Here is a 24,440-nt window from a genome sequence, read left to right as displayed (position 1 = left end):
AACATTCAGTGGTAAGTTTGACTTATTTTATCTGAAATTGATCCCAGATTGTTTCTGAAGATTTTAGTAGCATGCAGTAAATGGATGCCAGTAAAAATAACAATGCTGGAAAAAGTTTAGTTGAAAATGTTTCCAGTCAGAAATTTAGATTCAGTGAATAGTCTTGAAAACAATAAGTTATATTCTTCTCAATGTTAGTGCTTTAACATGTGCTTGAAACAGAAACAAAAAAGTTTGAGTATTTTTGGTTTTTAAGTAGCAGAGCCACAGAAGTGCTGGGAATAATCAGAAAAATGATCAAACAAAAGTAAGTTTAAACATAGCTGGCAGACTTCTTCCACTGAAACAGTAGTAACTGAGGCTAAGGGTCATCTCTTTATGGTGTCTCTTTGCATGTGATTGTTTGTACATTTAAATTAGAACTTTACATCTGGGAAGAAAAATTTCACAAAACGAGGTGTCATGGTTTAAGCCCAGCTGGTAACTCAGCACCATGCAGCCTCTCACTCAACCCCTCCTTGCCCCACTGCCACCAGGCAGGATGGGGAGGAGAATCGAAGGAATGTAAACCCCACAGGTTGAGATAAGAACAGTCAAATAAATAAAGCATAATACAAAACTACTACTACTCATAATAATAATAATTATGGAAGTAACAAGGGGAGAGACTATGAAACTAAAAAGGGAAGGGAAAAGCAAGCAATAAACACAAGTGGGGCACAATACAAGCTCACCAGCCTCTGACAGATACCCAGCCCAACCTGAGCAGCAATCTGGGACTTCAGGATGCTTCCACCCAGTTTATACACTGAGCATGACTTGCTGTGGTATGGAATACCCCTTTGGCTAGTTTGAAGCAGGTGTCCTGTCTCTACTTCCACCCACCTTCTTGTGCCCCTCCTCCCTGGCAGAGCATGAGACTGAGAAGTCCTTGATCAGACTAAGCATTACTTAAATTTCTAATTAAAGTATCATTTCCAGGGATTTAACATTGTGCAGCTAATCCAATTGCTCAGTGACTAAGAGTAGATGACCAGATTGAAAGAAATTTAAATTCCCTTCCACTCTGAATTGAAATGGAAGTCTTCTCTGTACCTAGAAAATAGAAAGTCTTCTCTTCAAGTTATTAGTCTTTTCCAAATGTGTCAAGTGTGGTGGTTTGAATGGCTCAGGGAAAAGCACAGATTGGAGATTATGTGATGGTCTAAGTAAAAACAAACAAACAAACAAACAAAAACAAAAAAAAACCCAACATTTTTTCATCACAGTCCTGAAGCCTTGTGTTACAGCAGTGCAGTAGTTTTAAGCAGTAGATGTGGCAGAGGCTTCCCAGTATGCAGCCTTTAAAACAAACCTGAGCTACTCAGTTTAAAAAAAAAAAGAAAGAAAATTATGAGGAAGCAGAGCTAAGAACCCCAGTCTGCAGGCTGGCACATAGACTTTCCCTGTATGGGTTCTCTCCCCACCAGCCTAGGCAATCAGTTAGCTCATGGCAATTAGTCTTAATAAGGCAGTAGAGTGTTCCTAGGTGGAATAGCTGACTCTACTAATCATTGTCAGCAGCTCCAAGGATTCTGGTTGCTTGCATTTAAGAGGGAGTCATATGACTTCATGCTCAGTTGCTGCTTGTTAATTTGACCTTTCCTTTTCTCTCCTCCACTAGACAGTGCAGCAGCTTCAGTTTAAGTTCTCCCTATAGCAACAGGCAAAGAGCAGAATCTTACAGAATTTGAAATGCTGTGAGATGGATATCTGAGTTTGCTTTTTCTTTTGAGTAATTATTAGTTGGATGCAAGAAAATTCTTGGATGTCTACACACACAGCCCTATTCAGGCTGGCCTTCAGCATGGCCAAAGAGCAACTGCATCCATGAAAGGCAATTCCCTAGTGGAGGTAGCTGTTGCTGAAGCATTCCCTCCCAGCAAGGAACACTGACATGCTGGACAGGACTTGGGGGCACACGGTGCTCTGAGGGGGATCTCCCCAGTCAGAATGGTTCAAGGGTGCAGTCAGACTGGGGAATTACCCTCTACGGATGCATACAGGCACTGTCTTAAACAGATGTAAGGCTTCCCAAAAAATAAAGCTGACAGTCAGGCAGAATATGTCTAATTTACATTAGGGTAGGAAGATGGTAGGTAGGTAGGGCTCGCGGTGACTTGGGAGCAGGATTCAGCTCCACTGGGGAGGTGAAAGAAGCAAAAAATCTGTTGTTATGTCCTATTACATTCTCTTATTTTTCTTGGTCAGAGTTTAGGGTTGCAAAAGTCCATCCTGATGTACTTAGGCAAAAAGAGGAGAGGGATATTTAAGTTGGCTGATGAACAAAATTCCTGTCAAAAGTAGATATTGCACAGCTGATCCTGAGTTCTGAGTCTGTCAGCTCTTCCAAGGAAAAGGACTTAATCTTTGCATGTTTGGAAAGTTTTGAGGTTGGTTTTGTTTTTTAGCCCAGTATCCATGATTTCTGTTAGGGAAACAAACAAAACCAAACAAACAAAAACCAAACCCACACACACAAAGGCAACATATCAGTGATTGTATGAAATCAAAAGCAACAGAATGTACTGTGGAAAATACCATAACAAGAAATCAATCCAGTTCGTGCTCTTGCCTTGGTCTCTCCTTTGCACTAATTTTGAGCATGAAATTTCAAGAAAAATGCTGACAAGGTGATCAAAATCCAGATTGGATCTTGGTTGCTGGCAGTGTTCAGTGTTCCAACAGTCACCAGATCTGACCGAATTACAAAGGAGGATGGGAAAGCCTCAAGGAGAAAATACTGTTCAGCCATTCTTGAAGAGGTGGAAGCTGTGTGTCACATCCAACAGGAAAGGCAGTACTACCACAGCTACACCGCAGCTCTGTGGGACTCTGCAGAAGGGAGCCAGACAATAACAGTGGCCAGAGCGAGGGATTCTGACTCTAGTTTCCCAGCTGGCAGTGACAGGGTGGAGTCCTTCCTCTGCTACCTGCCCAAAAGGTTTTATTGTGTTTGGGTTTTTTTAATCCAGTGCTTATCTACCGCAAAAGCCGTGAACTGCCCAAAACAGGGATCAGATGCCACAACTCCCCTGAGAGTATCCTAGTGTTAGGTGACAGTTGTCTCACTCACGCTGGGCACATTGTAGATATATGAGGACTCTGCCATTCACTGGAGGGGTGTTCCACGGGGCCACTTCTCTGCAGCAAGCAGATTCTTTTGTGAATTACAATTGTGTTAGGGGTTTTGGAACAAGTGATGTTTCGGAGGCGTTCAGTGGTAAAAAGTATTCTGTGAATTAAATGCGTGATGACTGGCAAATGCACTGTGTGTTAGGATAGTAATATAAAGTCATGAGATACAAGAAACCCAATTTGTTGTAATTTACAGACAACCTAGAAAGCTGGGTTTCTATTCCTTAGGAATTTTTTCCGACCTAACTTTGGTTCCACTTAGTTGGAAGCAAACAAACAAAAAGGACTCAAAATTTATTGCAAACTAAGCTGCTGAAGCCTGCAGATGCTCAGTGATACTGATACTCTTCTTGCTTTCACAGAGCAGCTGCAGACAGCTTCCAGTTCCCTTATTCCAGGGGAAATTTGGCAGTTTATTTTTCTTTTCTTTTGTTTTTTTTTTTTCTTGTCCACTCTGTATTCAAACTCTAGAAGTTGAGAACTCAATCTGGGATCAGTAGGAGGTAAAAATATGATTTTGCACTTTAGTTTGTTAATAAATCTGTTAGAATGCAAACTACCTCCCACTCAGATGAGATTAGCTCCTCTGTTCACAGCAGGACTCAAAAACTGGACTGTAGGGCTGACCTTAGCTAGGAAACATGGAAGAACAAGGTTCTTAACTGTGGAAATCCAGACCAGTTCCTCAAGTCCAAACGTGCTAAAAAGCACACATTTTAGGCTTATGTTCAGCACTTCCAACCTGCTCTAGGCATTGTGATACAGCAAATCTGTGTCTGTACCATGGATACATGCCTAACCCTTGAATTTATTCCCTTTACTCCTCCATAGAACGTTTCAGTGCTGGAAAATCATCACTGGCGGTCAACGATAGGCATGCTTCGAGAGTCACGGCTCCTCGCCCATCTGCCTAAGGAGGTGACGTAAGTGTCCACGGGAAGAATTGCATCACTGAAGCTAGCCTGTGGCTTCCTTTACTCTTCTTAGAAGGACAATGGCAGAGGCCCAGGCTTCAGAGTAGGCTGAATTGACTGCCCCCTCTTTGTGCCAGTAAGAAATCCTGAGACAAAGTTATACAGCAGCACTATTTTCTAAGACCTCGCCACTTCTGCAGCACAAGAATTGCCACGGTCAGGGCAAGGAACACTGGGAGTCACAGCAGGAACGACCTTTTCAGGCCCATTGTTGGTATTTTTCATTTTACATAGCACCAACAATTATGGAAAGATTTAGGTATTAAAAAACATGAAATAGAAAAATAAAGCAGTTGGTCAAGTAGCATCAGCACTGCTCAGGACTTCCACACCTGACTGAGGAGGTGTGGTTCAGTCTTCACCATCTTTTCAAGTGAAGCAAAAAAAAAAAAGCAGCAACGTGCACCTTGGCCAGGTTGATGCTAACTTCTTACGTGCTGGTTTTGTGCAGTGTTAGGAGTACAGACTGAGCCGGTGAACAACCTGCAATACTAAATTTTAGTCACAGGTGACCTTACTGAGAATATAAACAAGCAGTAAGCTCCATATCCCTCTAGAAATCCTTTGCACCAGACCAATAACTTCAGTCGTACTTTAAAGGACTTCAGTCTAGTCCTTCAAAACTTCAAGGCTGCAGTATTCACCACCTAGCTCTGAGCATCTAAGATGTGACCATTTTTCTAGACGCATTATCCTGTTGTTTTGGGTTTGTTGGTTTTGGTTTCTTTTTGTGGTTTGGGTTTGTTTGGAGTTTTTTCACTTCCCTAGCACTTTTCAGAAGCTTTCAGAACCAGCTATGCCAACAGGCATTTTTCTTCAGTTATCCCTTCTGAACCCATTTAGGCAGTTAGATCAGTCGTGCCCCACAGATCCCAGTAGAGACTGACCAAAGAGATCGGATTGGATCCATAAAGAAAGAGAAGCTTTATGGTAGCTCTGATTTGTAGCAGATTGTTTTGAGCTAGTGGTTTGGTGATTGAAGGGGATTATTTTCCTTAACTGTAGACAGGACATCGAGCAGCAATTGGGCTCCCTGATCCTGGCAACAGACATCAACAGGCAGAATGAGTTTCTGATCCGTCTGAAATCTCACCTCGACAATCAGGATTTGAGGCTGGAGGATGCTCAAGACAGACATTTTATGCTTCAGGTAATGTCAAAAAAATATTTTTCCATTCTCATTTTTTATTAATTTCTCAAGTCACAGTAGCTCCTAGTATGTGTTAGAATAGCGATACAATAGTGTGCCTGGACATCATCATCTCCTCACCTACCACCATAAACACTTTCCATCTGCCACCCAGCATGTCAGGCAAGCATAAGGCACCTCCACTACTTCCTTATGTAATTTCCTGCAGTTAAAAAGCTGTGCATGCACAGATAGAGGAGAGTGTCAATTGCTGGGAAATGAAGATAAGCTATTATTTTATTGCCAGACCACTGTTTCTCTTGCCAGATAATGCTTCAATCACATTCTCTCTTCTGCGGACACTGCCCCACTGGTGTTATTTGCTAGCACTGTGCAGGAGAGCCCCCTTGTCTGTGTTCTTTCCAAGCCAGCCTGACACCACATGCCCAACCCTGTTCCTGGGATGGATGCTTGGAAGCTGCCTCTGCAGAGACAGCTGTTGCCATGGCAGCAGGTGCTTCTCCAATGGATCTACCCAGCTAATGAAGAAACCATGTTTTATTCAGAAATCAGATACATTCAGGCTGGTTCTTCTGGTTAAGCTGTGGTCATTAACGGGCTCTTCAGAATAAAACTCTACCTAATGAAGCATTTTTTTGACTAAAATAGCTGCATATACCTGCTTCTTTGGAGAAACAACATTAATTTCATTCTTAAATACATAAAGGAGTTTAAGTAATCATCATTTATAAAACAAACATCTACATGTTATAAATTTGTCGAGGTTACAGGAAAGGTGCCAATTGCAAGGAAGGAAATACTGATATGTTAATCCTTCCACCTCCAGAAGCTTTGGAAATGTAGTAATCTACTCACCTGTTCTCCGTCCAACCCAGTCTTCTGTCAGATTTCTGAATGGACTATGCAGGGCAGGATAATGCACATATCATATTTCTGGACAGATCAGGCAAGAAAGCTGCGCAAATGCAAATGCAGAGGGATTACAGATCTTAACTATGGCAGAAAGTTTCTTATGTGTTTTCTTGAAGATAGGAACTGGGGCACAGACATGGTGAGATTCACTTATTTAGTGGACTCGTTGTGGAAGAAGAAAAGAAAAAAATGCAAAAAATGTTGATCAGGATAAATTAAAGAGTGTTTGAAAGGTCCTTGTGACAGTAAAAGTCCTAGTGACAATAACATCAAGGCTAATCAGTTTAATCAGGGGAGAAAAGTGACTTGGAGACTTCCCTCCTCCAGCTTTCAGGTCTGAATTTATACAGGAGATATTTCTTATGTTTTCCTCTTGGGTGCCAGAATGATTTCTGACCTCTGTCAGGGTAACTGACTGTGTCCAGTGAAGAAACGAGGCACATGACATCTTGTTCTTAGGCAGTAAGATGGACTATTACATGGTTTACTTTTCTGAAGCAGTTACTTGATTTTAAAAACCTCTTGCCATCCTGTACTCATTCTCCTGCAACGCACTTAAAAGTACCAGTTAACTAAGTGAAACCAAGCCAGGGGTAGTACAGAGAGCCCTGTGCTTTGTTTTGTAAACAGAAATATGCAGACATTAAGATGAAGCGTAATTGAAGTGAGATACAAGGTCACTCACTGAGACCACAGAGAAATGATGCCCAAATACACCAGCTTGGCTCTTCCCTTCCTTGTCATCAGCCATAGGTACTGAGCCAGGCAGTCAGCTGGAGCCAGCCTGAGGCTTTTTTGTTTGGCTTACTCCGTGCAAGAAATAGCCAAAACACTTTGCAGCCTTGGAATTTGGCCCTCCTCTTGTTCTCACTACAGTAAAGCAGAGGGCTGAATGAAAGTTTTGTTTGCTGCTTAAATAAATGCTTTTTCTTCACAAGGCATATTTGGGTGAGGCTGTCTCTCTAAAAGGTGATCTTAACCCTTTCCAACATCACTGCTGAGGTTTGGGAGTTTAATGACTGCAGACTGACTGCTGAAGCACTGCTGGACAGTCACATATTTCCTCACCACTAATCTATTTTCCTCGCTTTCAGATTGCGCTCAAGTGCGCTGACATTTGCAACCCTTGCCGGCTCTGGGATCTGAGCAAACAGTGGAGCGAACGGGTCTGCGAAGAGTTTTACCGGCAAGGTCAGCCCCTTCACACGTGGCAGTCCCTTTCTCCTTGGCCTGCCAGGCTTTCTGTCTGGCAATGCATTGGTAGCATTCAGCTTACCCAGTTTTCCTTCAGATGTCCCTCAAGAACAAGCTGTTGAAGAGAAACTCTGCCTCATTTTAGAAGTGAGAAGAGGTAGAAGAGCATCAAGTATTTCTTTGCCCTCACTGCTCCTGTAGCAGTGTCAGGAGGGAGGGAAAACTCTGCTGTGCCTCAGTGCTTGAATTCAGCTAGAGAGCCCACAGCTGTATTCTTCTCTGACCATTAGTGTTTCTGAGCTGGAACAGCACCAGGGCTACACTGCATGATAATCCTGCTGCTGTCCGTCATGTTTTATCTCGCTTTTCATGCTCCTGCCACAGCTCTGATGGGAGCCTTACCCTCGCTGTTTCCCAAATATGACATGTTCTTCTGCCTACAAATGCAGAGAAAGGGTTCAAACGCGTTTCCCAGCACGCTGTTGAAAGGGCCAAAGCAGACAAGCCAAAGCTCGGCTAGGACCTATTGCAAATATTTTCAAACCCCTGCAGAGAGCGCAGTCAAGCAGGGATTTTTTTGAAACACAGTAATTACACCATTTGGCACTATGTGCATAGGCAAGGGCATGCTGTGCTACAACACGGGGTGCAGCAGAGTTTAATCACTGCTAAATTCTTTGTTTGGAGCATCCTGAGAGCCAAAGGCAAGTGGCACTAACACTGGAAGAGCACACAGTTCATTTCAAATTCTGCAGTATGCAATTAAGCCACATGAGAGCTGGTACCTGGTACAGTTAGTCCATAACAAGGACAAATAGATCAGTAAGTTAATGTACAGCCAGTGTCAATTTACGCTGGTGAAATGTCTTTGCCTTTGATGCTTTTGAGGCGACATAAGCAATTTGCCAGATGCAAGTTTATTCAGTCAGATGTGTAATCAATATCCAGCTCATGAGGACAAGGCCCCAGTTGTGCGATACCTCACCTTGAGTGTATTGAGGGACCACGCTGAGAAAGGAAGCACTCACAACTCTTACAAAGAGGTTTTTCCCCAGGACTCAAGATTTATTGGTATAGTATCTAAAATATATACCTCCTAAAGGGGGCACTGGAGCATATGAGGCCAGTTAGAGGCATAACAGGGAGAAAAAGCATTCATGTGGGACAATATACAGAAACTGTGGTCTGACTATCACTGCTGGCTGGATAATCCTGGTAAGTGATATAAAATCAGTATTAACTACCGTGTATTTAGATACCACTTTAAAATGTGGTATCTAAATATTGTAAATAGAGGTATTGTAGACCTCTCTTCCCCCTTACAAACAATGCTGGGCTTTTTGTCATCAAGTTAAAGATTTTAAAACCGTAGCACTTACGTTTTAATTACAGATGGGGCAGGTAATACCACAATTAGTGCCTTGTTAAATCTTCCTTCTGGAAGGCATACAAAGTTTTAACATCTTTTGTATGAAGCATTTCTAATGCCATTCTAATAGAGACTCTCATCCTTATCGTCCAGTCATCTAGTGCATCTACACTAGCTCTATTAGCAAATAAAATACACAACTGAGGTACATTCCAGGGAGCACCTGATGCCTACAGCAGCTCCTAACACAAACTTTTCCTAGAAAAATACTTTAGCTTGTTCTCAGATTTTTTAAGTCAATTAGGAACATGAGGTAAGTAATGCAACTTGGTCTGTTTATATAAAATTGGAACTGGCGAGAAACAATTAAAGATTGATTCAAGAAAATGGCTAATATCTAAGCAACATTAACGACCAGTTTCTCTGATGAGGATTTAAAATTGCTTGGAAGGCTTTCCCCAGCATGAAAGCTCTCAGCAACTAATTCATGCAGTTACTTTTATAGCAACTTGAAGCGTAAGAAAACTGACCATCATTTAAGTTCTTACCATGCAAAGGAAAAACCTTACTCCTGTCAACTAAATGACCCGTCGAAGACAAGAATATATTGATACACTTTGAGCCAGACAGGTCAACCATTTTCAACTCAGAATACCTATAGAGGGGGCATCAATGGGGTTATGTGTCCACTGGAGTGGAGACACTCTTTTTTTCAATCAAATATTTTTAGAGGAGAAAAGGAAGACAGTTGAACTGCACATTTGGAAACGTGACAAACTGTTATTTTGTCTGTTTTGCTCAATTGTTGATTTTGATTGTTTGGGAAGCCAAAAGTGTTTCCCTGATATTTTCTAAATATCTAATTGAAAATTTCCCCTCACATTTAAGAAGAAATTGCATGCTGCAGAGAGAGGAAAAGCAAGGCTTAAAAGTGCACATGGTATTCTCGTATTCTATACGGGGCTATAGAACCTGAATAAGCACACTAGCATTTAAGTCAAAACTATGCAATAGCATAGGCATAGCCCTGATAACCAGGTACACCACAGTAATAAATCAAACTTCTAATTTCATCCTTCTTCCACATATATAACTTGAATTCCATAGTTCTTGACACATAAACACAAGCTGCCTAACCCCATGTTCTGGCCCTTATTTGTTAGTGCACACACAGCTGTGGACTGCCAGCAGTGGATTTAGTGTTCATTCAAAAGTCATCTTTCCTTAGAAAAATTTTTCTTTGTATGGATACTCAGTTTCTCTGAGACCTAAAAAGAAAATGTAAAAAAAAAAGAAAAGTATTTAGACATTTAATGTGGTTGTCATTGGTGTAACATTCCAGCTGATCAAATCCACACAGTTGCAGTCACTGTAAATATCTGGTATAGGTATGGAGAGGAGATGAAAGTGGCATAAATTTACCTTCCCTTCTTTTTCCCTGCAGGTGACCTGGAACAAAAATTTGAACTGGAAATAAGCCCCCTTTGTAATCAACAGAAAGATACAATACCAAGCATACAGATCGGTAAGTATTAGTTCCATTCTCTTCTCTCCATGTCTACCTCATCTCAGTATGGCACAAGCTCAAAGAGAAACTTCCCCCATCTAGTTGTTTTAACAATAAGAGCTGCAGGTATCATAAGAGTCACAATTCACATTCTAAACAAAATATTAAAAAATAAACCTTACCCAAGCCAAATATGCAATTGAAAGACAAAGGAGTCATTGTATAGGCAAAAAGGGGGCCATTCTAATATCTGTGAAGAAAAATTGCAGCCGGTGTGTGACTGAGTACTGGTTGCTTTCTAGTCTGAAATCTCCTCAGAGAAAGATGCTGTCTCTCGCAGACTGTATTGTCACACATGCATATACAGCCACATTTTGTCATATGGGCTGGTCAAAAGCTGTGCATCTCAAAAGGAACTGATGACTGCTTGCGGCTTTATTGTTACTTCTAGTCAGGGCTTTGCCGCTTACATTGCTGTATCCTCTTGAGACATTCTGTGGGGCAATGCGCTCATGGGATGAATTTATTCCTCACCTGCTGTCCTTTGTTTGTTTTACCAGGGTTCATGACGTACATTGTAGAGCCACTCTTTGAAAGGTGGGCCCAGTTTACAGGCAATACCCCCCTATCTGAAAACATGCTAAACCATCTCAGGAGGAACAAGGCCAAGTGGAGGAGTTTGCTCCACAAACAACACAGCAGTAGTAGGAGCAATGACCACTCAGGTCAAGTGACTGGCAGCCAAGAACAGACTTTGAATGAAGAAGAGACTCCTTAGTGGCAGCTTTGCACTTTTCTTCATAGCACTGCTATCTCTGTCTTGATCACAGCAGCAAACAAAACCCTGAGGAGCTAGAAGCCTGTTGTCAAGACCATGGAAAGGGAAGAAATGGCAAAGCGGAAGCTGTAAGGATCACTGCGAACAAGCCCGCGGTTCTGCTGGGTTCACTTCTGGATCTCCTTCATGTTCCTCTCCCCTCTCTTCATTCTGTGCATGCCTAATGCCATTCATCACTTCTGATCACAAACTGCCTGAATGCAGAGTCCCAGTCAGCAGTACTGAAGCTGGGCTGGTTATGGCTGCCATGAAGCAGGGAAGATTCCTTAGAGAACAGGGGAACTAGAGGCACCCTTGGTTATAAAGTCATTTACCACGAGTCATACTGTGACATATGTATATAGGCCCAGAGCACTGTACGCTTTCCAAGCTGGCAGCTGGGCTGCACATTAAACCACCAGCATCTTCAGCATCTAGAGGACACTGGCTGAGTGAGACAGCACTCACAGAGGGCAGAGAGAGTCTGGTTATTTTAGTAATTAAAACAAAAACCTTTTTAACTTTTGTATTCTGTGCACTAAACAAGACCTATAAACCTTGGACTGAAGTTTCTCTCTGTATACACAACTCCAGTGTAACAAGGCTCATTTTGGTAAGCATTTTTATGCCACTTTGGATAAAAAGATGGCATCTTCTCATTGCAAGGAACAGTATTCCCTCGCAACCAAAAGGGAAGGTGTTGTACAGTCTAAACCTTTGAAACACAAACAGATCTATCTTTTGAGTACTGTTTCAAGTAACATGTTTATATTAATATGTGTACATTTTCTGTAAATACAAAGCGCTACTGATTCCCATGCCAAAATACTGGAGTACTGTGGGATTGTTACCTGTAAAAACATTGGCACTGTGAACAGAATACTGTTAGTTTTAATACAAGAGAAAGCATTTGTAAATATGGTATAGAGTTTATTAATATACACCAATTGTTTGTGGATAAAAGCCTTAACTTTTAGCATAATTCATCTTCTGATAGCTGCCAAAATCATATGATCACAAAATATGATTATGAACTGCCTTTCCACTACCCAAGGAGTATCAAAGGTCATTAAGGAATGAAGTCTGGCAGGATAACTTCTTGAAAACTTCAAACACATTCCATATGGGTCAGTGTTTTAATCCATGGCACCTTGCACATTTGGCCTAGGCAAAAGTTTCACAGAGCCTGTATTTTTAAGTTAAAACAAACACAAACAAAAAAAAAAAAACCCGACAATACCACCACATAATTTAACAGTTCGACCTGATGATCATTTATTCAAGAGCTTGATTTTTTATTAAATAGCTTAGTGGTCTACAAAGCATAGCAGTCTTAATAATCCTGGAGTCCAATTGTTTTCTTGAGAGATGTTTCCCTACATTCCCTCCTTAGATTGCCAGCATCAGAATGCATTTGTATTTTTCTTTTCATTAAAAAAAATACTTCAACTGACTTTTAGATTAGTCTCAATGAAGGCAAAAAATGTGTTGTCGTCTGAGTATCAAGAAAAACCCTCTTAACAATCATAGCAGCTGAGGAATTTTCTATAGTCTTGTGCTTGTGAAAGATCCATGGCGTTATCTATGCCATGAACAACCTCAGCTGGAATAGTCTTCATAAAACTTTACTTAAGCTTCCATCATTTCAATGAGGTTGTATTCTCAGACACTACTGCATTCCACCAAAGCAATTGTCCCCTTCTTCTCTGCCCCCAGAAAAACTAATTACATTCAGGTAAAGTATGGTGGTGTTGGAAAGCCCCAGTACATCAAACCTGTATAGTTGTTTTCCAAAAGAATTAGCAGATACGGCCATGTAGTCACATCTAGATGTGAATACCTGGTAGAGGCCAACAAAGAAAGAGCTATTTAAGTTGATGTTTGAGAAAATTAGTATTTACTCATAGGCATGCAAGGGGAAACACAATATAATTTTTCTCAGTTACAGGGAATATTGACTTGATTAGACAAAGTGCTTATAATGTGACTAATATGTTTAAAGGAAAATAAAAAGCGTAAGTAAGTTTTGGTAAAGAATATTTTACTCTACTAATTCATTGGCCATGTATCTTTAGAGAAAGAGACTGAAATCCAGTGAAGCAGGAAGATGGAAGTCACTGTGAGAACACAAAGCATCCTGAGAACAATTTTTTTTTCTCTACTGTTCTGTAAGCTATCAGCAGTAGAAAACCTTCTTCTTCCTCCCTCTTCTAAATGGGACTCACATATTAGAAGCACCATGCCAAGCAAAGAGACAGAGTTGTGGTAGAATAAAATTATTTCTAACTACAGGGTATAAATGTCTTTTTAACCACCTAATGGTGGGGGTGGAAGCATTACCACTTTGAAGCTTTTTATGTGTATTTTGTCTTCTGACAGATTTAGGACAATTATTAGGATGATATCCAAGCAGTGTAAAATGCTGCTTAGAAGCACTTAAGTACATACAAAAGGATGTAATTTCCCTTGTTTTGTCTTTTGACTAAAAAAAATGGAAGCCATTTTCTTTTTGAAACCTTCTGAAGTTTTGTTAAACAAACCTAGTGTCTAGCAGCATAAAAAGCTCTTGACAGATGTTAAGCTGTTTCTGAGAAGCTTCCAGAAAATGAGCCCAACAGAAAAGCTTAGGTAGAAATGAACTTCTGTTACAGCTACAATAAAACTAAGACCTGTAACTAGAGCCTAAAGGATGCATTACATGGCTGCACTTACCAAGTTAAAACTTACCAACTTTGAAAAGCTTCTCATGAAATGAGCAGGTTCTGGGGTTTTTTGGTGCACTGAACACACTTGCTAGATTTCAATCACCCTAAGGAAGCAATGCTTGAAATAGGTTCAGTGCGGCTCCAGAAATGCTTCTGTACTTGTGAGCCAAACCCATTACTCAAGTTTGGGTCTGGGCCAGTTTGTGTCAGGTGTGCTGAAAAGTTAGGCACTGGCAGCAGATGCCTGGCAGCCAGGTTCACTAGGGTCTGTAATACAGAATGTTACCACCCGATTTCCTGCAGAAGCCAAACCATACCCGATACAGCCAACCCAACAACACTGGTGCTCAGTATACACAGTCGTGATACATATTTGGTATTCTCTAGTTTCGAGAACATGTCTGTACTGGGATTTCTTCCCAGGATGCCAACAGAATGCTAGAGCCACATAATAGAAAAACACCTATGTAGATAATACAGATTTCTGTCTTGCTAGCCCTATTAGCCACTTTACATAAAGCCCTTGTAAATTATTTTCCTTTCTTAATGGGACAGTGCAGCTAAAATATTTTGAAGCTTTAAAACCTGGGTAGGTTTTTCATATTAGGAAAGAAGCAGAAAACTGCTAAAAATAGGAGCTTGAAATGCTTGCCCCATACAAGTAATTTGATTAAACCTAGTTACTTAAAATGCAGATTTCACACTATCCAAGAGGCAAATTCTGTATAAATTACAGAAATTATAATAATAAAGTGGTGATAAGTTAGACTTTAGGCTGGTTAAAGTAATGAATACATATGTATTTTTGCTAAAGATTTTACCAACCTTTGGGTTTTTAAAAGCCAATGTTCCAACCGCCAGATAAAAGCAGGGGGGGAAAGGGGGAGGAAGAACTATTGGAAATGCATACCTTTGAAATACAGAAATGGAGAGAAAAGTAGCTGAGATTAAATAGGGTCTATGGAGGGGAAAAAATAACCATAAACAAACTGTATGATCTTCAGTTGTATCTAACCTGATCTATGACACAGGTCAATTATTTTTTATAAACTACTGTTTTTCATGAAGAAAATAAGTCTCCAAAAATGATCAGTGAGAAGGCTGCTACCACAGTAAATGAGATACGCCTGTTTCACACTGCATAGCTATCTCACCAGGTTTTCCAGTCTGTGGTTAAAATTGTTATTAAAAATTTCCAACAAAACAGACAGAATGCATACCAGCTCTTCCAAATGGACTCTCGTCAGAAAGGAAAAACAGTCAAGTAGTTACAGTCTTCAGGCTTATAGCCTTATATTTTGAGTCACTCATCTGAGTTGTCCATAAAGTACACCCATTCACCTCTTGACACCACAATCCCTCACTCATGGCCCATAAGAATCAATAATTAAAATTGAATTAGGATCTTCAAATCCAAAAAAGCCACTCTAAAATACAACTCAAGGCAAGCTTTATGCCATAAATATGTATTCAAATTACTTTGATTGGTGCAAAGTATTATTCTATTATTTGTTTCTATAATCCATACAATATTTTAGGTACATGAAAGTACGGAGCGTAAGTTTGACTTGGATGTAAAATATATTCTGCTTATCTTGGAATTCAAGATTGTATATGTCATGTTTATTGTAAAGCATTTTATATATACATATTCACATACCTTATACAACTCTATGGGCCAAAAACTGGTCCCACCAACTTCACAGGGACCAAGAAGCAGCCCCCATATGTGCGTATATATGCCATATGCATCATTCTGAAAGGAAGCACTAGATTGTGTGAAAATGCTGTGACTGCTATGCAGTGATGCCAAGAGACTTAACTGTATCTTTTTTAACATACTGCTGTAAGTATTCATCATGTTGAAGAATGACAACTAATAAAAACAAAAAAAAAGGAAAAAAAAAAGAATGACGTGTACAGAGTTCTTTGGTAGAAGCAGTTGACTGAAAGAATCTCCTTAGTTTGCAGAAGACATTCTGGTTTGACAATGCAGCAAAAGTCCTGCTGCATCCGTCCTGCCACCATTGCTCCTTCCTACCAACAGGATAATCACTTTCCTAGTGCGCTGTTTCCCAGAAGAATTTTTCTCTAAATTTATACCCCTAGCCTTGCTGCAGGAATTTAAAAGGAGTTACCAGCAAGGAAAGTATTTCCGTATATTTCTCCTTATGCATATAGTAGAAGGATTTTCAAACCCCAGGGAAAATGTTTCCCTGTTGAAATATTTAAAGAAGAGGCAGTTCTCTTTTACCATTTTTTCAGTTCCAGTAACTAGTTCTTCTTAATATCATCAATCAGTTTTAATCTCCATTTTCTTGTTTCTCAGTTGCGTGGAGACCTCATAGCAGCCTTCCAGTATCTGAAGAGGGCCTGCAAGGATGCCAGAGAGGGACTCTTCACTTGTCCTGTAGTGACAGGACAAGGGGTACTGGGTTTAAACTTAAACAAGGGAAGTTCTTTGCTGTGAGGGTTGTGAGGCACTGGAACAGGTTGCCCAAAGAAGTGGTAAATGCTCCATCCCTGGCAGTGTCCAAGGCCAGGTTGGACAGAGTCTTAGGTGACATGGTGTGAGATGTCGCTGCCCATGGCAAAGGGCTGGAACTAGATGATCTTAAGGTCCTTTCCAACCCTAACTATTCTGTGATTCTATGAATAGATTTTCCTTGTCTGCACAGGCACTGTGTGCATGGATGTTGATGGACAGTGGTTCAAAACAAATAGTGTAGACTAGTAAGTTGAAATGAATCACTGAACAGCCAAATTAAAATTAATATTATGGTTTTGGTTTGTTTTTTTTTTTTGTCCTGGACAAAGACTTAACTGTGAGTTAAAGCTCACATGGAGAACCTTGGAAGTATAATTTCATTAAGCAGCAATACAATATGCATGTGACGAACGCTTATTCAGGTGAAAAATAACTTCTTTTCCTACAGCTGAGGAAAACAGGGTCTCTCCACCACCCAACATAGTCATCCTCTCAGAGCTAACATGGGTATAGTTACAAGATACAGTGGCTTTAAGAGACAAGGTAGGTTCACAGCACCCTACTCTTACACCTCTTGATTTTTCAGTGATCTTGTGTAGAGTAGAGTACAGTCTGAAACAGGTATTTAGAGACAGAGAGAAAATGAACCACAGGATAGAGAAGAAAGGGCTTGAATTGGCTCTGTCACTGAAAATAATGGATCACCTTACTATAGCATGAGCTTGTTTGGGTCTCAGGCAGTTTTACTAAGCGTCGTGCAACAGCTCCATCTATAACAACTGAATTTTGCTACCAGCAGCACCACTTCCTAAGAGCTATCTTGGGTATCTATGCAGAGCGACATAGACCTAAACACACAAGGAACTGAGTAGCACAACAGCAGATGAATTTCATGCCAGATAATTTTATGGTAATGCACTTCAGGGAGAAAAGTTGAGTCCCATATACGCTACAGGGCTCATAACTATACTGTGCTACATTAGGAAGGGGACCTGGGTGTCATAAGAAGTTAAAATGGAGTATCAAAATTCATATTATCTTCACCTCTCTTTCCACTCAGAGATAAATTCTATGCCATCATTTTCAGACTAATCACCCCTCTCTAGAAAGCGCAAGTACAAGAGTGGGAAGTATGACGAAGGGTGGCAAAAAGCAATTTGAATCATGAAAAAACTTCCAGAAAGGAGACACAAGAGATAAAGGCTGTAGCTTTTTTAGTGCCACCTATCAAAAAGATTTGGGCAGATTTAGAGTTTCTGGTTTTTGCAAATGAAAACATGGGTAAAACAAAGTCTAGCGATACAAGTGGAGTTGCTGCTACAAGAGTACATTAACCTTTAACCACACAGCAAAGCTTAAAAGAAGACTGAATATTTATATGAATACAATATTCACGGGTACAAATAAATATTACTGAACTCATTATATTAGATAAAATATACTTCAAGGCTTACATCAACAATGACCTACTTGTGCAGGTCAGCAGCTGTTATGTTCAAATCTAGAATTTTCGTTCGTATGTGCAGAGGATTCCAATGAGCTTAGCCCCTACATAAGCATATTTATGAAAGAAGTACAGCTACTAAAAGGAATACACATGCACACGTGCTCATGTATGCACATGGAGCACATGCACATGGTGCTCAGCCTTATTTCTTTAGCAGGACCTACTAACATCTGGAGACAAACTCTCAGCTAGTCACTTCAGGCAATCAAAAGCCAAAGAAAATAGAAAGTACTAAGACATATGGTAGATTCAGAGACAGATTCAAGAAGTAAAATGTCTTCCTTTTTATTTTCTGTCTTCTGTGGTCATTTCTGAGTTCACCCGAGTTAAAACTATGGAGGTTTTATTGTAATAAAAAAGGTAAGCTTCAGTTTCTGTCACCCTTTTTATTAAGCATATTTTCCAGTGGTATGAAACCTAAGCTGTGTTGTTTTGTTTTTTTTTCAAGACTTACTGGATACATTTCAGTTTCACAGTTTTAAAGATTCATAGTTAAAAATATTACCATTGATGTTTGCTTTGGAAGGCATGTAGGAAAAGTGCCAGGTCTTCGTCTGCCTTTCACCAAATCCTCCATCTGTTCAAGACCTAAACATATCACAATATAACCTCGTATTACCAACAGCCTTCATTTTCTTCTGAATAGTTCCACAACTTAGGCCTACATGTTTGCAGGCTTTGAAATATAAACCACTAACAACATGATGTGGCATTTTGACTGTTACAGCTCAACAGTCATATTGTATGGGAAATGCTAGATAAAGGTGGAATTCATTTATTTATTTGCACCGCGGTTACACTTTGGAGCGCTCTCGTTACAGATCAGGGCACCACAAGGGACACCAATCCTGCTCCTACCACAAGTCTTCAAAATAATCTAATAACACATTCATGTTACTTCAAAGCTCCAGAAGAAAACCACCACAGATGCTGCAGAGAGTTAGATGTGAAAGGACAGCATTTATTTTCATGATAAAGTAGCTAAACTTCTGTGGTTGCGTGGAAAAAGTGAATTGATCAACCTTAAGTACCTACAAAAAGTACATTTTGCTGGGTTTTTTCTGAGGAAAGATTTCACTCCTTCACAAATACAACTGCAGCTCTTCGGTACCTCAGCACCGTTGATTTAAAAGGAGAATTTACACTATCACTCTTGAGTTACTTGACAGCTTCATGTTTTGCCTGTGGGTGTTATGTTGCTCTCAGGGACATCTTATATAATAATGCAGATGTAATTTTTCAGCTGGCACAACCTATCTATAAGCTTAAATTTCCCTGAGATCCACGATAGTATGGAGCTGTGTTAAAGCTCTGAGTACCAGTGAGAAGTTTGCACATTCAAGAGTAACACAGTCTCCTCCCCCTGTGAAAGCAGAAGTACTTTTGAAATGCAAAACAAATACCTTTAGCAAGAGCTGACCTCTTTGTAATACAACCTATGGCAAATACATTAGAAAATAAACATACTTCAAAACCTCTCTGCAGAAAATAAAGTAAGGGGGATAGAAGGAAGGCACTGCTTTCAAAAGATGAATCAGACAACAAAAATCTCTTAGAAGATTCACCCAATTGATGAGCTCTTACAGCTAATAAGCGCTGATCACCTAGCGATCAGAACCCGTAAGGGATTTTTTGTTGGTTTTGCATTACCCTGTTGTTGGTTCACCAGAACTAGCTTTGGGTTCTACTACAGAGAAGAAATGACGAAGAGTCACCACTTCTCACTGTGGATGTCATGCTCATTATTGAAATCCACTTTCATTTAAGTTATTCTAGTTTTTACTTCCTGCTACTGGTTGGCATTATGTTTCTGTCAGAGAAAAAGGTTTTTAGTACCTTTTTTTCCACTTCTTCATGCATTCACAGACAAATCGGGTCACTGCAAACAGATGTGCTGTTTCTGAAAGAATACAGAGGCAAAACCTATAAATTTGAACAAGTGTCCTGGGTTCAGCAGTAGCAGCCATTTTTCTCCTTAGTAGCTGGTGCAGAAATGTGTTTCTGACTTTCAGCCTGGGAACAGCACTGATAACAGCACTGATATCACCGACATTTTCAGTTGCTGCTCAGTAATGTTTATTCTGACCAAGGACTTTGTGAGTCTCATGCTCTGCCAGGGAGGAGGGGAAGCCAGGAGGAAGCAGAGACAGGACACCTGACCCAAACTGACCAAAGAGGTATTCCATACCACAGCACGTCATGCCCAGTATATAAACTGGGGGCAGTTACCCGGAAGGGTTAGATCACTGCTCGGGTCAGGCTGGGTATCGGTCGGCAAGTGGTGAGTAGTTGTATTCTCTTCTCTAGTTATTTCCTTTATTATTATTGGTGGTAGCAGCAGTGGTTTGTGTTACACCTTAGTTACTGGACTGTTCTTATCTCAACCCATGGGAGTTACATTCTTTTGATTCTCCTCCCCATCCCTCCCGGAGCAGGGGGAAGAAGCAGGGAGAGTGAGTGAACGGCTGCGTGGTTTCTAGGTTGCCAGCTGGGCTAAAACCACGACAAGAAGACTCCTTTATAGCTTTCCAACTGACTGTACTAGAGCATACTCTCTTTCTGAAAACCTAACCTACTATGGCATTATCATTATGGCTTTGTGCCATCATTCCCATCTTCATTGTTTATTTTTCTCTCAGTGTAATTTCTGTTTTTAATTATCTACAAATTCTACCACTTATTCAATTACTAAAAACATGAAATTGCATTAACTTAGAAGCATTCTCTATAAACCTAGTAGAAATACTCCCTTTTGGTGGGTACTCTTATCTGCCTGCAGTTCTACATCCATTTGATGTCTACTTTGTGGATAATATGAAAGTTATATTTTAATTTACACTATTACAGCTATACAAAGATTATTTAAAAGACCTGTTTTCCAATTAAGTTACATGAGATCACTCCTGTTATCTAAGTATTTTTGAATCTGCAATAGGATCCCATCATACAGATATTTTGCCTAGAATACATACCGATTGACCTGGTTTACCCCACTTTTCTTAAAAGGAGAACTTAGATGGTACAATAATTTTCTGAATTTCTCTATTACTCCTAGGTTTATTCAAAGTGAACATCACAGACCAGTTGTGTCCTTCAGCCAGATTCAAATTGCTTAACCAGCCACAGTTTAAAGATTTATTTTTCCTAGCAGGCAGTTTAATTGATGCCTCCATTAGAAAATAATTTTAGTAGTAATTAGTGATCCTGCTTTCCCTGAAGTAAATATTTTTCACTTTTCCTGAAATCTATGTCATTCATGAGTCTGATTCTTGTTAAGTAACGGAATGGTAACAACTTCCAAATGAAAGTGCCAGGTGTAATGTTCATGATCTGCAATTCATATCAGGTCAACTATTCACTATTATTGTGCCCAGCCAAGATCTGTCCACATACTTTTTTTTTTCCTCACAGCTAATGGCACTTTACTGTAAGGGAGACCTGTATGCTGGAGAATGAGAGAGGACTTGGTCCTATGCTCAAGACACAACAACCTTTCTCCATAGCTTTTATTACTCGACAAAGGAGGAAAAGGGGAGTACAGGGAAAAAAAAGATTGTGAGTTTGCACAGATGTGTAGAAATAGCACAAGTTTCTGTGGGTTCCCCAGGCAACTACTAGCTTAGAGAACTGCTAACAAACTCTTCTCCTAGCAACAGTACCAAGAGCTTACAAAGCATAAGCACGATATCCCGAATCCTGTTTATTTTGCTAACCTTATGTTAACATTTCTGCCTTTCATTTGTGACCTCAAAATTCTAACTCAACATCAAAAACCATGGTATCAGTGTGACAAGCTAGGTGATGGAGCAGATTATTCAGTAGAGATGAGTCTCACCAACAGCCCCATTGTTCTAAATACAAAGCACTCTTCAAATCTTAAAGCAAAGGCTATGCCACTACGGAGAAAAAAAGTAAAGCTGCTGAAGATTTGCCAAAGTTCCTGGGTTTTTAAAAAAAAAATGACTTTGCAGAAACATAACAAGTAAAACCTTAACATAATTCATATACATGCAGACAGCATATTATGAGAGGAATAGAAAATATAAGAAGCAAACACAACCAGATTAAAAAACAGCCACATTTGAATGGTCAGACAGGTAGATAAGGAACAGGGGTTCTTGATAAACCCCACATTTCACCTGAGTCAAATCAAAGGACAACTTCAAACCACCTGTTTTTACTATCACAAAATACTGACTTTCAGATTACTTTCCCACTGTACATGCTGGCAAGGCAGCCCCTAACTTCACAAATTAAAAATAAGCACATTGAGCTTGACGTCTATTCAGAAACACTTCCTCACAAGCAAGGAGAAGGCATAACAAAAACAGCGTGGCTTATCAAGCCCAGCCCAATAGATGACAGTCAAACATGGTATGCAAGTCAAGCAATACATCTACTAGAAAAAGCGTAATGGAAAAAGATGACTAAAGTACCAGCCAGACTAAATTAAGTACTAAACAACAGAATTCATGAACAAAAAAACCAACCAAACAAAAAAGAACAACCCCCCAAAAAACCTCAAACCCAACAGTATTCTAAAGGACAAAAACCTTGTTTCAGTAGTAGAATCCGAAACCGTACTCACAGCTGTAAGCTGAGAGGTGACCATGCATCAAAAAGCCAGAAAGCAACAATAACATGAAGAAAATAAAATTAAGCTTACTTTGAACTTCTTCCTATTTTTCCTTATATTCCAGCAGCTGTTACTCAGTGGCAACTGCCTCCCAGCAAATACAGCTGCTGTGTTATGGTGTAAGAGCTAAAAAGTAAAACAGAAGTGGGAACAATCAATCTATTTTAGCTTCCTCCATTAAGTAAAATGCAGAGTACTAAAGAGGAAGCACAGATGGCAAGAACAGAGATCCTAAATATACAGGCTCTCCACTGTTAAAGGTGATAGGATGGGCAAGGTCTTCCTTATTTAAAAATACGTAGCTAAATACTGCCTTTTCTCCAACCAGCAACCCTAATAAAGTCAACAGCAATGCAGAGCATTACTGAAGGATGAACTTTGCCCAGCCCTGCAAACATACACTTACTCAGCTTTATGAAGGCATCTAAACTCATTCAAATCATTGTTTACATGTGACAAGCAAAGAATGTCCATGCTTACAGAAGCAAAGTATTATCTTTCATCTGAAAGAAAAATGTGTAATTTTATGCCACATGGTCACTTTGACTGTTATTCAGTAAGTAGCAGCATATTTTCACTTGTATAACCTTAAAGTTAATTACACAAATCCCTGGAGTTCCATGGCAATGCTCATTACATGTGTGCTGCACCACAAACAGAAATTTTCTCCAAAGGCCATTTTATGTGGGATATGAAAGGATATTTCTTCAGGAAAAGACTACTGCTGGAACTAACCACATAAAATCTTCTGTCTTCTCTTAGAAAATGAAGTAGTGGGTTTATTTTGGGAACAAGAATAAACTGGCGTGGTGTTGACTTTTTACTAATCAAATATAGTTCATAATAACACTAGTAAGTTAGAAGCATGTACCTCTGCAACTTAGTGAATAGCACTAAGAGAAAAATGTAAAGGGATTAAGATTTTGCTGTTAGACCTAATGCCAACAAAGCAGAATGACTTAAATTTCAGACTTGCAACCTAGAGCTGGTATAACACTGCTCTCTTGTGGTTGAATACATGCAGTTCATCTGCAGCATGTATCAACTGTTTACATTATTTTTGTGGGTTTGGGGTTTTTTTCCAAAATTTTCAGACATTTTAATCTTAAGATATTTTTTGCTGATCAAGGGTTTACTTCAACCAGTGCCACCTCCACCCCTGCACACTGTACTACTATCTTTTAACCCAGGAGGGAATTTAGGCTTCTGCTTTTTCTCTGGCCCATTGAAATTAAATGCCTTAACTAGCCTGAAACAAAAGGTATAAATACTTCCATCCCGATGTGAGCCTGAACACCCTTGCTCCCATACACAAATAGCCTGCTTTTAAAGCCTCTTCCAGCCTTCTAGGCAAATAGTCTGAAGGAAAACATAAGCAGAAATTAAAATGTAAAGATTACTAGAAACACAGCTGAGCAAAAACATTACATTATTTTTGTTTCAACATTAAAAAGTCAAATTCTCATTGCAGAAGGAGATAACCTGCTGACAGGATTGGGGGAAATAATGAAAACACAGGCCTTTTGATTATTGTAAGCAGTTATTCAAACTAATTCCCTTAATAAGTAATATGGTGGAAACTAATGCCTAGCATAATTGAAAATCTCTCTCAACTAAATAGTTAAATTATAGCCAGATAAAGCAAAGGAGGGTTACTGTATTGCAAATGAAATTGCAATTACATTGAATTTAAAGAAAAAGATCCCTTTAGCAACACAGGTTTTAGAATCTTCATATATTGCTAGAAAGGCAAGTTCAAATACCTGTTGTAGGTGCTTCTGTGTACTGGCTAACTTATTCAAATTGTTACTTTAAGTTACTAGTAAATGCATGGTTTTCTTCAATATTATATATATATGTAAAAGAAATTGAATCAATATAATCTCAATGTCTAAACAAGCAAATAAAAGAATTATGAAGTTATTCTTCACAAATGGCAGCCAAACTACATATGCCTGATCTTTTACACAGGAGTGAGTATATTCTCAATGCTAAATTTGTTAA

At 39.7% G+C, this 24,440-nt stretch overlaps 1 protein-coding gene across 4 annotated transcripts in view; it reads left to right on the top strand.

Annotated features, from left to right (window-relative positions):
• The window catches only part of PDE7B (phosphodiesterase 7B), a 176,879-nt gene extending 162,112 nt beyond the window's left edge, over positions 1 to 14,767 (top strand). For all 4 annotated transcript variants that reach the window (XM_061378482.1, XM_061378483.1, XM_061378481.1 and 1 more), the window contains 5 exons: positions 4,009 to 4,100; positions 5,157 to 5,301; positions 7,308 to 7,404; positions 10,221 to 10,301; positions 10,844 to 14,767. In XM_061378482.1, coding sequence (XP_061234466.1) covers positions 4,009 to 4,100; positions 5,157 to 5,301; positions 7,308 to 7,404; positions 10,221 to 10,301; positions 10,844 to 11,061 — 633 coding nt within the window. In that variant the 3' untranslated portion in view covers positions 11,062 to 14,767. The remainder of the gene's footprint in view (positions 1 to 4,008; positions 4,101 to 5,156; positions 5,302 to 7,307; positions 7,405 to 10,220; positions 10,302 to 10,843) is intronic.
• The last annotated feature ends 9,673 nt before the right edge of the window (positions 14,768 to 24,440 follow it).

The sequence above is a fragment of the Neopsephotus bourkii genome, unplaced genomic scaffold, assembly GCF_033783945.1.
Source record: "Neopsephotus bourkii isolate Nb327-2 ecotype Australia unplaced genomic scaffold, CSIRO-AGI_Nbou_v1 NB_1765, whole genome shotgun sequence".
Lineage (NCBI taxonomy): Eukaryota > Metazoa > Chordata > Aves > Psittaciformes > Psittacidae > Neopsephotus > Neopsephotus bourkii.
This window is presented reverse-complemented; position numbering and strand designations above follow the sequence as displayed.